The sequence below is a fragment of the Protobothrops mucrosquamatus genome, unplaced genomic scaffold (assembly GCF_001527695.2).
Source record: "Protobothrops mucrosquamatus isolate PMUCROS unplaced genomic scaffold, P.Mucros_1.0 scaffold1192, whole genome shotgun sequence".
NCBI classification, from domain to species: Eukaryota; Metazoa; Chordata; class Lepidosauria; order Squamata; family Viperidae; genus Protobothrops; species Protobothrops mucrosquamatus.
Genome location: NW_015387404.1, coordinates 150,168 through 164,234, shown reverse-complemented (window position 1 = coordinate 164,234; position 14,067 = coordinate 150,168). Strand labels below are relative to the sequence as shown.

The following is a 14,067-nucleotide window of genomic DNA, read 5'->3' as shown; positions in this document are numbered from 1 at the left end:
AATAATTTAAAAAATCCCCTTGAGACCAGAGGAATTAGAAGACAAAGACCAGGACAAGAGCTTTACTGCTGCAAAATTTGAGTAATGAATAGGGTCGACTCAATGCAAATGAGAAGACGAAAACAAATGAGTGGAGTTTTCGCACGAGTCGCTTAAGAGTCCATCAAGACATTGCAATGTTGAGATGAACCAATACCCAGAAAATCATTGTATAAAATGCACCAGTTCCATTTGATGATATTAAGTTATAAACCAGAAAATCAACTGGAACCATCCTGCTTATTCCAGGTTCACACTGCTGTGAAATTGCCAATAAGTTCATGAATCATGGTGGTGGTGATGGGGGAGGGAGGAGGGTTTGAAGGGCTTCATGCTGTGGGTTTTTAATGCTATAAGCTGGGCAACTACATAAATTTATTAAACAAACAAGCAAGCAAACAAATAAATAAACCATATGTTCTGCAACCAGAAATGAAAACTTACAGTGCCTTAAAGAAAGCTACCATTTGGTTTTAATCACCTTTGTCTCTACCACAGAGCAACATCGAAGTATCACAAGGGGGAGAGCACAAATTCCTACCATTGAATCTGACTACTCATTTCCCAGCCGCTTAAAAAGATTAATCAGGCAGGGGGGCAGTGACCACATTGTGATACAGTCACAGCGAAACAGAGGGAAAGAATGCAGCCCTCTCTCAACCCTCTCTGCTGTGCAAAGCACCCTAAGCCTTCCTCTTTCAAAAACCAGTTTACATAAAAGTTAATTATCTCGGCATCTCCTTTTACAATTCCTGCTCTATTTTACCCCTCTCCCCACTCCACACACACCTAAAGAATACACAAACAGTATAAAAATATAGATGATCAGAAATAGGTTCTTTCCCCAAAGCTCCTAGGAAGAAACCAGCTGGAGACAGAATAGGGTTGAATTACAGAATATAACAATGTCCAGGCCTGGATCTTCCAAGAGGGTGGGCAGAAATTCTTCAAAGGGTGGAATATTTCAAAATTAGATTGCATGCAAGGCCTTGCTTGCTTCAGTCCGGGAAAAGTGGTCTCATGAGAGATGTGAAACTCAAACTCATGGCTACTATTAAATCTTTTTCTCCATCAAAATTAAGGCCAGAATGTTCAATATCTGCTGCTCAGGTTAGCCTTGAGATTACATCCCCAATTTATTAACACTAGGCTGGCAATATTAATGCTCAGTTTTATCAATGACTGCCTATTTTGGCCACAGCAAATTTAATGAAATTATCTTCATTCCAGATTTTGTTTCTCTTATTTACATAATATAAGAGATACAGAACAAACATCAACGTTTACAGATCAATATATGTACATACATTTTAAATGTATGCTCCTAAATGTAGAATCTTGCTCCTAAAAAAATGTGTCAAGTTTTATTTTAAGAATTAAGAGCCTGTAATGCAAACTCTCCAAAGAAAAAAAATTAAAACATGCATTTGGCTTTCTCAAACCCTTGGATGTTCTCCCTCTAGTTCTAAAAGGGGGTGCAAAATCTGGATTTATTTTTACTTAAATTGGAAAGAGATGTTTTATCCCCCTGTGGAATATAATGCCCTAGCTGTTGTCTTCAAGAAACTGGTACTGAATTGGTCAAATTCCAGAAATGGGAATGTGGAATTAGGGAACCAATAGGTACAACAATTAATTAAGAATTGAAAATGCTCACAGGAACTATTTTGTTCAGGAATGCACAACAGCAAGATAGGTTCAAGATGTAATTTAAATCATATGCAGGTACATGTACATTGCGCACAGTCAAAATAAATGAAAGAAAAAGCTGGCTCAGGAAAAGAGATGAGGAAAAACAAAACATGCCATAATATTTTGCATACCTTGCTGTGGCACCTGTTGCTTTCCATGATAAGAAATCCGGAAGATCAAAGAAGTGCCCTGCCTTTTCCCAGCAAGACTCTCGCAAATTCTGATAATTTTTGTTGGAGATAAAAAGGATAGTTTTAGCTCATATAATTTAAAAACAAATTTAAATCATATGCAGTAGCTAAGACAACACTGATGTTCCCTCCATCCAACTTTTAAGTTTCATCATTCTGTACAGAATGATAGAATTCTGTGTAGAATTATTGGAGTTTTATTCACGTTTTGTCTTCCAGCAGAGCCATAGTCTTCCCAAGGATGTTATATATACTACATTTGCAACATCCAAACATTCATTACTAAACCTCTGCAGCATGTATTACCATCTCCTCTACGTTTATATCCATGGATATATTTGTGTGCCCTTTCTATGTACTCTGAGAACCCTTCATCCTGTTCCCAAAGGAACTGGATATTAGAATATAGTTCAAGCCATAACTCTCTAATTAGTAAGCAGGAAAAGAATACCAACTTAATAATGAGTCTAGATGTCTCAGGCATCTCCCAGTGGTGTCTCTAAAGGGCATCTAAGAAGCAAGACTGAATAACTTAGGATAGGAGCAAATATCTTGGGAATACCAAGACACTATATTATCTTTAAGGTAAAATAACATCAGGACATCTTACCACCACTAAAAACTATTGGGCGTCCTAATGTTGCAAATTCCCTGCATTTATGAAGGAGAATGAGTAGCAGAACCAGGGGCGGAGTCGAAAGAGGAATCAGCCTAGATACTCTATGTAGCCACAGGTGGACCAAGTGCAATCCCTCTTGAATTCAACTGACTCTTATCTAATGCCAAGAGAGTGTTAACAGTTAGTTGAGCGGATTCTTATGCATAGGCATGATTAGTAATAAATCAGTTCAATTGGAACTTCACAGTTACTCTTCTGCTCCTGACATTACTCTACTCAACTCACACAAAACTTTTCAACAGGATTCAAGAGGGGTTTGATTTGGTCCATTTGTGGCTACACAGAGACTCTTGGCAGATTCCTCTTTTGACTCCACCCCCAGGTTCTGCCACTCCTCCTACAATTTGTTTTAGAAAGAATATTTTCACAGAGAGAACTTGATGGTTCAGTTCTCTATATTTAGCTTCACACACAATAATATTTGCCCTCCATATCTTACGCTTTGAATAAAAGTTTAATGCTGTTGACTTTAATACTTTATTTCATGTAGCATCATGGCACTAGCGCTGTAATTACATCCATAATATAGAGCCAGTTTAGTCTAGTGGTTAAGGCACGAGGCTAGAAACCATGAGACCATGAATTTTAATCCCACTTTAGCCATGAAAGCCAGCTGAATGACTTTGAGCCAGTCATTTTTTCTCAGCCCAACACACCTCACAGGGTTGTTGTTGTGGGGAAAACAAGAGGAGGAGGTAGCATTAGAAATGTTCACCGCATTGTGTTGTTTATAAAAATAATAAAGGTGGGATATAAATAAAATAAATAAATATAGATATCATTATCTAACTATAATTCTTTAAATCCAATAGTTAAGCAAATCAATAGGAAAAGGAACAAAAGCGGGCATATTCTGGATAGAAATGAAATAAGAATTTCCAGGCAAGAGTTGAAAATCCTGTAAAAAGTTTATTCTTTTTCCCTTTTATGGAAGCCAGGACTAAGATGACCAGAGAGTGATTTAGTGTCAATGGGGTCAAATGTCTAATGTAAAAGGAAAAACAAGTAGGCACTTTCTAAAAGCCACAATAAAAAGATTCTAAAATGAGCCCCTTGAAACACATCCAAATGATTCATTTTAGTCACCAAAATGATTTGTCACCACTGGTTAGATCAGAAAAACACATTAGGTTTTGCTATATGTTTCCACACTAACAGTAAGTTTTACATATACCAACCTGATCACACAAGTTATTCTATTACTTGCAGTACTCTACACAATTAACAAGTGTACTGAAAATACCCTAATGCAGTTTTCAGTATAGCAATTCATATGAAGTAATTCATTTTCCATAACTCCAGATTTATTTGTTAGTCACTGGAACCCAAGTATAGTTAGCCTCCTTTTCCCAAATGTCACAATCTAGACTTTTTTTTTAAAAAAAAGGCGATTTTGAAAGCACTAGTCAATTCCAAGAAGTTAATCAGCTGCAAATGTGATCACAATGGCCTACCCTCCAATAGCAGATAACTCAGTAGATAACAATACTTTGACCAACTTCTTACAAGGTGACAAGCCAAATCACTTGCATGTTTTCCAAGAAATACACCTAAGACCACAGAACACAAGGACCCACAACTTTAAGAGCAGATACTGAGATTTTATACTCTGCAGAAGTTTATTTCTTATTAAAAAATAAACGTTTTTAAAAATGAAACTAATCATTCTTCTGTTTTTTTAATATTTAAGAAACATGATAGGCTTTAGACAATTGAAACTTTAAATTTGTTCCTTCCATTCCCACAAACTCCATATTTATTTCTGTGTAATTATTCATATTCTGCCTCCACTACTGATTTGAGGGGGCTCACAACTTCATAAAATCAATTAAACACTACAATCCTGAAAAGTGGCCAATATATAAAAAGATGCCACTATCATAAAAACGTAAGTCAGCATCAACCGGTAATAAAATCAACATTAAAAATTAGGTTTCAATGGAGTGATACATTCCAAATTACTTAACAATTTATGCTTTGTGATAAAGAATTGTTTTAGCTGCCTTGCTGACTCTCAATAAGAAAGGAATTCTAAGGGAAGAAAGCTATTGCAAAATGAGAGGACTGCAGTTGAAAAATCTTAAGAACTACAGTGAGTCTATTATATACACAAAGATGGAAGATATACCAATGGAGAAAGATGACAGAGCTTGCAGAAATGACTAGATTGACTTGTTTGACCAAGGAAGGAACAAAGTCAGGAAACTTATGTACTTTTTGCTGAAAATGGACAAAAATGAATTGGTGACGCTGGGATTTACTAATTAAAAAGGGCTGTTTGTGGGAAGAAGTTGGGAGGGTGGAGATGGTAACTGTCATGTTTGTAAGTACTGCAAAGGTGGGTAGTGGCCTCTTGAGCTATCTTTCTTTTCCTTTTGTTATCTTGCACTTTTTCTTTTATTCTTTCATGTCTCTTTTTTCTACCTTTAATTATGTAGTTTTTTAAATCTTATGTAAAATCTTCTTCTAACAATATATAAAAAGGGAAACCTATTTTGAGATTCCTGTTCTACTAAGATCCCAAGGTGGAGGCTACTGACAGCTTGTCCTCTTGGCCAGCCCATATTGGACAAGCAGATTTTATGCAAAGCAGGAAGCATACTGTTCTGTCCCAGCCTACACAAGTCCTTGTTAAGCTCACAAGGAGAAACCCCTCTTCCAACAAGTAAGCTGGAACTGCAGGAAAAAAACAATCCCCTTTTATTGTTCACAGACCTGAGTCAATGTCCAAGGCGAACAAACACAGTTCACAGAAACTCGATCTTCAACACGAATGGTTGCTTTTGGCAACCAGCACCTCCCACATCTTCCCTTTTATTATGCAGCCAAGGCGTGGCTTCCTAATGCCTTCTCCTTTGCCTTTGGAGCTGCCCCATTGCATTCCTCTGTCCTACTCTCCTTGTCGGAGTTTTCGTGCATCCTGGATATCTCCCAGCTGTGATTCATCACTGTCCAACTCAGACTCCCAGCACAGCTATATCTCAGCCTGAGCGCGAGTAGAGGGGCTAGGCTCCTCGTCAGACTGTAAGTCTTGGAGCTCCTCAGAGCCTTCCTCTGACTCTGATGTCACTCCAGGCCCCTCCTCCTCCTCTGATTCCTCAGACTCAGCTGCCGGGTCCACTGGCTGGTGAGGAATCACAACACTTATGTACATGTGCATGGACATGCTCATTAGAACCCATTAAGACATAATAACTCTGAACTCATGTTACCCCTCTGCAGATATAGGTAGTCCTCAACGTGCGATCACAATTGAGCCCAAAATTTCCATTGCTAAGTAAGACAGTTGTTAAGTGAGTTTTCTCCATTTTATGACCTTTTTGCCACAGTTGTTAAGTGAATCACTTCAGTTGTTAAGTTAGTAACATGACTGTTAAGTGAATCTGGCTTCCCCCATTGACTTTGCGTGTCAGAAGGTCACAAAAGGTAAATCATTTGACTCCGGAACACCCTACAACTGTCATAAATACATGCCAGTTGCCAAGCGTCCAAATTTTAACGACGCGACCATTGGGATGCTGCAAGTCGTAAGTGCGATCATAAGTTACTTTTTTCAGTGCTGTTCTAACTTTGACCAGTCACTAAATGAATGGTTCTAACTCGAGGATTAATCATGGTGACCGTACAAGTCATTTCCATTAGCTATGCGCTAACCATGGCATTGTATCTGCCCAATACCACATAGCCATCCAAACATTTGGAAAAAGAATCTAGTCCTGGATCTCCTACTAAAAGCATGCTTAATTTGAAGCAAATTCAAGCAACTATACCTTCCATAGGACTTCATTCAGATTATAGCGGCTGCTTTTCAAGACCCTTCTTTCTATTCCCCACCCCCTCAAAAAAAACCAAAACACCTGATTCATCAACATGGAGATAGGATCAGAACAACTAAGTAAATATTCCTTAATTGGCAGCAGTTGGCATGTAGAATTACAGCAGAGGGAAGATTTGATGATTATATAATTCAGTTCTCCAGAAGGAAGAAGGAAGGCTCAACACAAATCAAATCACATTCTTAACAGAGAATGTGGGTGAATGTGGGAGTTGAGGAGAGTAATTGGAAGTGGGCAAAACAGCATTATTCTAAAAATAATTGCCAGGCACAAGATCTACAAAATAAAGCCAGATTGGAAAGATTGGGGGGGGGATAAAATGAACCTGTTTTTTTAGCACATATAAAAATAAATTTTAAATTATTATCAACCTGCTCCCAGAGCACAAATAGGGAGAAAAAAACTGAAAGGCTTCAAACATTGGTTTACCATACCTGGCTATTCAGGTATGTTGTGATAATTTCTGATGGATCGCAAGGAAAGAAAAATCATACACACACTGAACAGTTCAAGGTCAGCTAGTTCCGCTGAAATACAGCAGCAGATAATGCTCTTCTCTCAAATCCAAAATTAGTAGTTATTTTGGCATTTGAAGCAAAAGAAAAACCTCAACCCTCACAAGTACGTCTTCCCTTCTGCGATAAAAATACCATAATACTTATAATAAATTAAATTATAATTTACAGCCCCTTTCATAGTACTTAAGATAAGCTGCCAGAGGCAAATGCTTCTGTCTACTTAATGAAATGGGAAAGGGGGGCATAAAAAAGCCAGGCATAAAAGAAGAAGATCGCACAAATATACAAAGCATTTCAAAGAAGAGGAAGAAAGCAGCAATGTGATGAAAAAGAATTATTGCATGTAATTGCCATTTGATTATTAATTGTCAAGCTATTATACTCTTTTTACTCTGTGGAAAAAGCATGGCAAGGAAGATCTTTTTCCTTTCATGTATTAAATGAAGTGTGAATGAAGCTTTTAAAATCAATTTAGGAACATACCTGGTCTAATTAGTAACTCACTCTCTCTAAACAATCAGAAATATTCAGTCTAGACTGAAGGTGCCTAATAAGTATCCATCAAGTCACAGGCTAAATTGCACTACTATTATACTAAGAAAATGTAACAAATATTTCTTGGTATAATGCAATTCAACAGCCAAGGATTAAACATACTGTCTTTCCCTGAAAATAAGACTCGCCTCGAAAATAAGCCCTAGCCTGATTTATGTGAGTGGGCCTAATATAAGCCCTACCCCAAAAATAAATCCGGCTGGTTGGGTATGGCCAGCACAAGAGGCAGCGAATGCGTGGGGGATGACAGTGTCTGGCAGCAGCCGCAATCCGCTGGCCCCTTGTCGCAGCGCAAGTAAGTCTGAGTGCAGAGGCAGAGGCAGGGAGAGGCAGGCGATCCACACATGCTGCACAGCTGCCTGGCTCACGGGAGGCTTGCGCGGTGGCACCGGCAGCAGGCGGAGGCAGAGGCATGGGGGAAGGCAGGTGATCCCAATGTGCCACACGGCTTCCTACCCTGGAGCGGCCGTGGGCAAGCCAAGAGATAGTGGGATAGAGTGGGCAGCGTGTCGTGATCACTTGCCCTTCCCCCCATGCCTCTGCCTGCTGACGGTGCTGCCACGCAAGCCTCCTGTGAGCCAGGCAGCTGCGCAGCACGTCCGGATCACGATGGTGGGAGGGAGTGGGCGGGCGGCGGCAAAATAAGCCATCCCCCGAAAATAAGACCTAATGGGTATTTTGGTCCCAAAAAAATATAAGACCCAGTCTTATTTTTGGGGAAACATGGTAATAACAAGCAATAAATAGAACTCAAATTCAAGAATTCAGTGGCATACAGAGAGAAACCGATATAAAACATTTACTATCGCTCAGGGTAGTCTTCATTATGATTTTTCTAACAGAGAACCTACTGAACACTTCACATTTTGCATAAATGTCAGAGCAGAAGCCTTGGTTTCCTATGGCTACTAACCCAAATTCTAAGACAGGTAGTAACAGTGGTAGGAACAATAGACAATCAAAACTTCCAGACTTTAATTTTATATGGTCCAAGAAACTGGAAAGAACAAATTTGCTTAATTCTTAGTGCAGGAAACAGAGTCTGTTTATCCAATGAGTTACATGAATGAACAAGTTATTTGAAGTTGTTGGTATTATCTTATTTCTGCATGTTTATTTAAGGTATATAGACTCAGCTATCTGGGTGGTTAATGAATAATGAAAACCAGATAATTTCTGCATTCAATCTAAAATTATATCCCACTGAAGGAAGAAGGGGTGGAAAAGAAGTCAAAGCCTTAAGCTCTTGTTCCTAAAGCTGTTCCTAACAGGGATGGGGATGGAGGAGATGCAAGGTCTCACGATCGGGGAAAAGAGGGATTCTTTCCCATTGATTTCATTATTTAAAGTTTTCTTGTGCATGTGTAAATCTGGTTGGAGAGCTGTGTGATTATTGGTGTAATACAAATAGGAAACGAAGGCGTTATCAACCTTTTGGCATTGAAATGCAGGAAGATGTATTGTTTGTTGATAACATGGATGTCTTCACTGGATTGAGGAGGGAAGATTAGAACCCCTAGTGGGGAAAGAATTAGGAGTCATTGAGAGTCAAATGGCATGCAAATTTAAATTATTATTATATGGGTAATCTACAATTAGATTCACAAAGACTGGTGAAAATTTAATACTTGAAATCCTAACCAAGGTTCTAAATAGTATTAAGCTAGCAAAGGCCTGTTTGTTGCATAGCCAGCTAGATGTTTAGACAGGATTTTGCTTTTTTATCAACTTACTGAGTCCTCCCCAAGGACTTGGGATAGACAGATGTTGTCATTTCATAGTTCTAAACATGTCTTCGGAACATGTAAGCTCTTCCAATTATTATTAGTATTATTATTTAGAAAGGAAAGTGCTGGGACTCAATGGTAAGGAACGCAGGACTAGCCACTATGGAAAAAAGTGAGTTATCCAAGGAGTTTCATATATCAACATATATAAAAGTAACAAGTTAAAGAAGGCAGACCTATACTATTTTAGGTATTTGGCGACATGTCAGCATGAATGCAAAGTCACAATTTTTGAAGCATCTGCTGGAAATATTCTTATGTGTGTGTGTTTCTTTTGTGTAGTAGAAAAGTCCTTTATTCTACCTTCTATTCAGTCAATACACTCAGACTCAATTCAAGCCTTCTGAAGAACTAAGACAGGTTAATAGACAAGCTGTGTGCAGTGTTATATTGAAAGCCTTCTCTTCATTATTGAAAGCCTTCTCTTCTAATGGGAAGACGTCTTTGAGGTAAGGTATGCTGCTTCCAGTGTACTTCAATTTTAATTCACCTCAACCATTGTCATTTGATGCTGTTGTAGCATGTCTTTGAGATTGTCTCTCCATCTTCTTCTGGGTCTGCCTCATGTTCTTTGGCCTTCTCTTTTTGTATATGCCTTGAATGTCTTGGCATTCTATACCATACAAGGTATAGTATAGTATAGAATACCAAGACACAACTCAGGTCCTGAAAAAGACAGAGACATCTAAGACATACTATAACATCATCAAATAACAATGGTTGAGGCCGCCAGAAGAGCAAGAACCAGAACTTTTTATCTCCCTTGATAGCCGAAGTGGCAAAAGACGAAGTTAACAAGAAGCATTTTGACTTGCTGGTGTTCTGGATTTCTGTTTAGCTTGCAAATAAGAGTTTGGAACCCACAGCGAGAAAACGCCTAGAAATAAAAAAGGCTTTGTAGAAGGAAAGTTTCCCTTACTTAACTTCTTTATGGGGGGAAAAAACCCCCCATTACTGTCTAGCCCAGTGGTTCTCAACCTTTTTAATGCCGCTACCCCCAACCGGTCGTAAGTCGAGGACTAAACCGGTCGTAAGTCGAGGACTAAACCGGTCGTAAGTCGAGGACTACCCAACCGGTCGTAAGTCGAGGACTTTCCCTGCCCGGGAGCGCCGCGCATGCATGGTTCCGCCCCCTGTGCCAGCCGAGGCGTAGCTGGCAAGCGGCAGAGATGGAGCAGGCCAACCACCAGCTGGCCCAGCTCAAGGGAGGTAAGGCACCCGCCGGAAAAGGGGAAAAAAATGGCTGACAGCCTTGCTTGGCGACCCCCGTGAAATGGTCGATCGACCCCAAATGGGGTTGCAACCCATAGGTTGAGAACCGCTGGTCTAGCCCTAGCTGCAGTAGCAATTAAACGGGTTCATTTCAAACTTATTCAAACCAAATCTAGAAAATCTATCATACTGTTCGATATTTTTGCTAAATCATGATTGTTGAATACAAGTAGTCCTTGACTTACAACCATAATTGAGCCCAAAATTTCCATTGTTAAGTGAGATATTTGTTAAGTGAGTTTTGCCCTGTTTTATGACCTTCCTTGCCTAAACTGTTAAGTGAATCACTGCAGCTGATAAGTTGGTCACCTGGTTGTTAGGTGAATCTGGCTTCCCCACTAATTTTGGTTTTCAGAAGGTTGCAAAAGGTGAACGCGTGATCTTGGAACATAGTTAACGGTCATAAATGTGAACCAGTTGCCAAGCATCTGAATTTTGGACACATAACCAGGGGATTCTGCAAAGTCTGTAACAGTGGAAAACAGTCGTAAATCACTTTTTTCAGTGCCATTGTAACTTTGAATGGTCACTAAACGAACTGATGTAAGTTGAGGACTGCCCGTACAATAGAGTCAACATGTATAACAAGTAACAATTTTACCTTTGCCTCCAATACGATTGCCTAGTGTTATTAAAAAGAATGTGAGAGCACACTGTGTACTTTACTTTCAAACAAACTTTGTCAAAATCTTTGTGAGTAGGGCAGCTATATAAATCTATATTAATAAACAAATAAAAAATAGGTAGTGAGCTAGCTACCAAGACCCATGAAATTCCATGAAAATAAACAATTAATTATAGAATAGTTTTTTTCCCCTCAATTAGAGGAAAGAAACAAACCATGTACATACTTAGTAAGAATACAATCTGATCCCATAGCTTATAATACTAAGGAAAGCTATCCCTAACAATTACAGAACTTTAACTGTGGCTTTCTATCACCACTAATGGAAACCAAATCCCTGCCATCTGATTTTTTTTTGTTGTTCTAAATTTGAAGCATGGTAAGCATTTTTAAAATTAAGTCATGCCTAATCTGGGCTGTGATTCATCAATTGTTGGCACTATTCCCTTTCTTCTTCTACCAGGCTGCTAAGTGACAATATATCTTTTATGGTAACAAAAGATGAGATAAGCTGATTTTTTTTCTCAGCAAGCCACGATCAAGAGATACAGGTAGTTCTCAACTTATGACCACAACTGAGCCCAAAATTTATGTTGCTCAGTGAGACATTTGTTAAGTGAGTTTTGCCCCAGTTTATGACCTTTCTTGCTACAGTTGTTAAGTGAATCACTGCAGCTGTTAACTTAGTAAAAAAAATGTATTAAATTAAAATTTAAAAGCTGCCAAGATTCACGAAGTTCCATAAAATTAAGCAATATATGATGGCACAGCTTTTCCATATTTAAAGGCCACTTCAGTCGATGCAGGTGTCAATTGTCACTTGGTAGAATGCATGTATCTCCAGTTTGGGCAACATGATCATCCAAAAGGGGGCAAATGAAACAGCTTACTCTCTTGAAATCTTTCCTTCCCCAATCTCTTCACTCGGCAGGTGGGGGAGAAAAAGGGTCAGGCAGAATTCTTACCTACAGTATTGGCTTGCTTTATTTTCTACCCCCCACCCCACCCCCACCCCCACTCCACAGAGCAAAGAGATTAGAAAAAAGGATATTTTAAGACAGTAATCTGTTTGCTCTTAAATTGAGAATTATGAGATCACATTGATAGCAGCAAAGGGTCAGGTAAGGGAGAGATTTCCTACAGAAATTGCTTGCTTTCTTTTCCCCCCACTTCCCTTGCACAGTGCAAAGATTGGAGAGAAAGAAATTTCAAGAGAGTATTGTTATCTATTTGCCTAGCACGTCTACCATTCTCAGCTCTGGGCTGACACCACAAGTAAGTATCAATTCAAAGAGATTGGTTTTTTTCTGCTTTTTTCTGCTTCTTCTTTCTCATCCAAATGCTCTTCAAAGAATAATAACTTACATTCCTTTTATAAGGCACTTTATATAGTAGATAAAAGTAAAATAAGATGTTAATTAAGGAAAGTTATTACTAGAATCCACAGAAAGTATAGGTATAACAGCCATAAAAACAATAGATTATACAATCCCACCAATTTAGAGGGAATTATATATTTTTTTCCATCAGAAATAATAAATCCTATTATTTGTTTCATTGGTAGGCAAGAGAATGACATACTACTTCCCATTAATCTATACTGGATATTATTCTATATCCATAACATAGACTTGTATTTTCACACTAATTTATTTTCTATGGGGCTACAATTTTCTCCTTGGGGCTACTAGCCTAAAGAGTGACTTTCATATGTTTACAGATAGTTCTCGAGTTACGAATGTAATGGAGCCTGCCCATTCCATTCATAACTCAAGAATTTATGGGAGTGAATCCCGTACCTCAAACAAGATCACTCCCTGCTTTTGCCCAAGCATTCGCTAATTTAATATTTTTGTTTACAATCCAACTGAAGAGATGTCTTGCCTACTCTTAACACCTTTCCAGAAATATGGATATTTGAAAATGTATTGAAATACTAAAAGTTCTCTGTATTTTAAAAAGCTACTTATTTTCTGGGCAGATGCTATTTTGAAAATAATTATCTGCGCTCTAAGAATCCATGTCTCTTAAACTCTGTTTATGTATACTATAAAATTCTATAGCTTTTTCAATCTAATGTAGTATCTAGAGATCTTATATGTAGCAGTTTCATTTTTCTTTGCATTTCTCAATTAGAAATGTACACCTTTAAAACTGAAACATTCTGTCTTGCCTCTTATAATAAGATACTGACAATGAGATGAAAAATGCACATTGAAGGTCATCAGTTATTAGAAACAAATCCCTTAGTTATTATTGGAAGATATATTTCGTCTGTCCTGAACTTATTTATCAAATCAATTTTCAGTAGAGAACTCAATATGTTTCAATAGTATCCAATTCAATTTCTCCATACATCATCTACTTTTCTAATGTGACAGTTTATTTCTTCCCTGATGAAAGCTTTTTTTATATAAATATTTTATTAATTTTCTAGTTTTACCATCATAAGTACTTAATAAACAACGTGTTGTCCTGGTTCCATTAGTTATTCAGTGGTATTATTAAGTTCTTCAATCTAGGCCCAATATTACACCATCCAATGCTTCCTCTCTTCTTCCCGTAGTACACATTTTCTCACATTAGGCAAATACAATTCTTATTGTTGTTAATACATATACAATTGAATATCAACATCTTTGCTACATTTTCCTAATAATATCAATAATGTCGGTTTAAAATATCTTTTCTAACCAAAATATATCTTAATTGCATTTGCACTTAATATTCATTTGTTCAATTAATATCCTGTTTTTCCCACTTTTTTTAATTTTAATTTCCCATCAGTGTTCAGAATGTCTCTATTGCTTATAATTTCTCATAATAAGTTATATTTGGGTAACCAAAAACTTCCCTTATTCAAACCCTCTTAG

At 38.0% G+C, this 14,067-nt stretch overlaps 1 protein-coding gene across 1 annotated transcript in view; it reads right to left on the bottom strand.

Moving 5' to 3' along the window:
* Positions 1-14,067, bottom strand: part of LOC107291825 (FGGY carbohydrate kinase domain-containing protein-like) — a 78,850-nt gene that overhangs the window by 30,771 nt on the left and 34,012 nt on the right. The window contains exon 8 of the mRNA XM_015820858.2: positions 1,863-1,951. Coding sequence (XP_015676344.2) covers positions 1,863-1,951 — 89 coding nt within the window. The remainder of the gene's footprint in view (positions 1-1,862; positions 1,952-14,067) is intronic.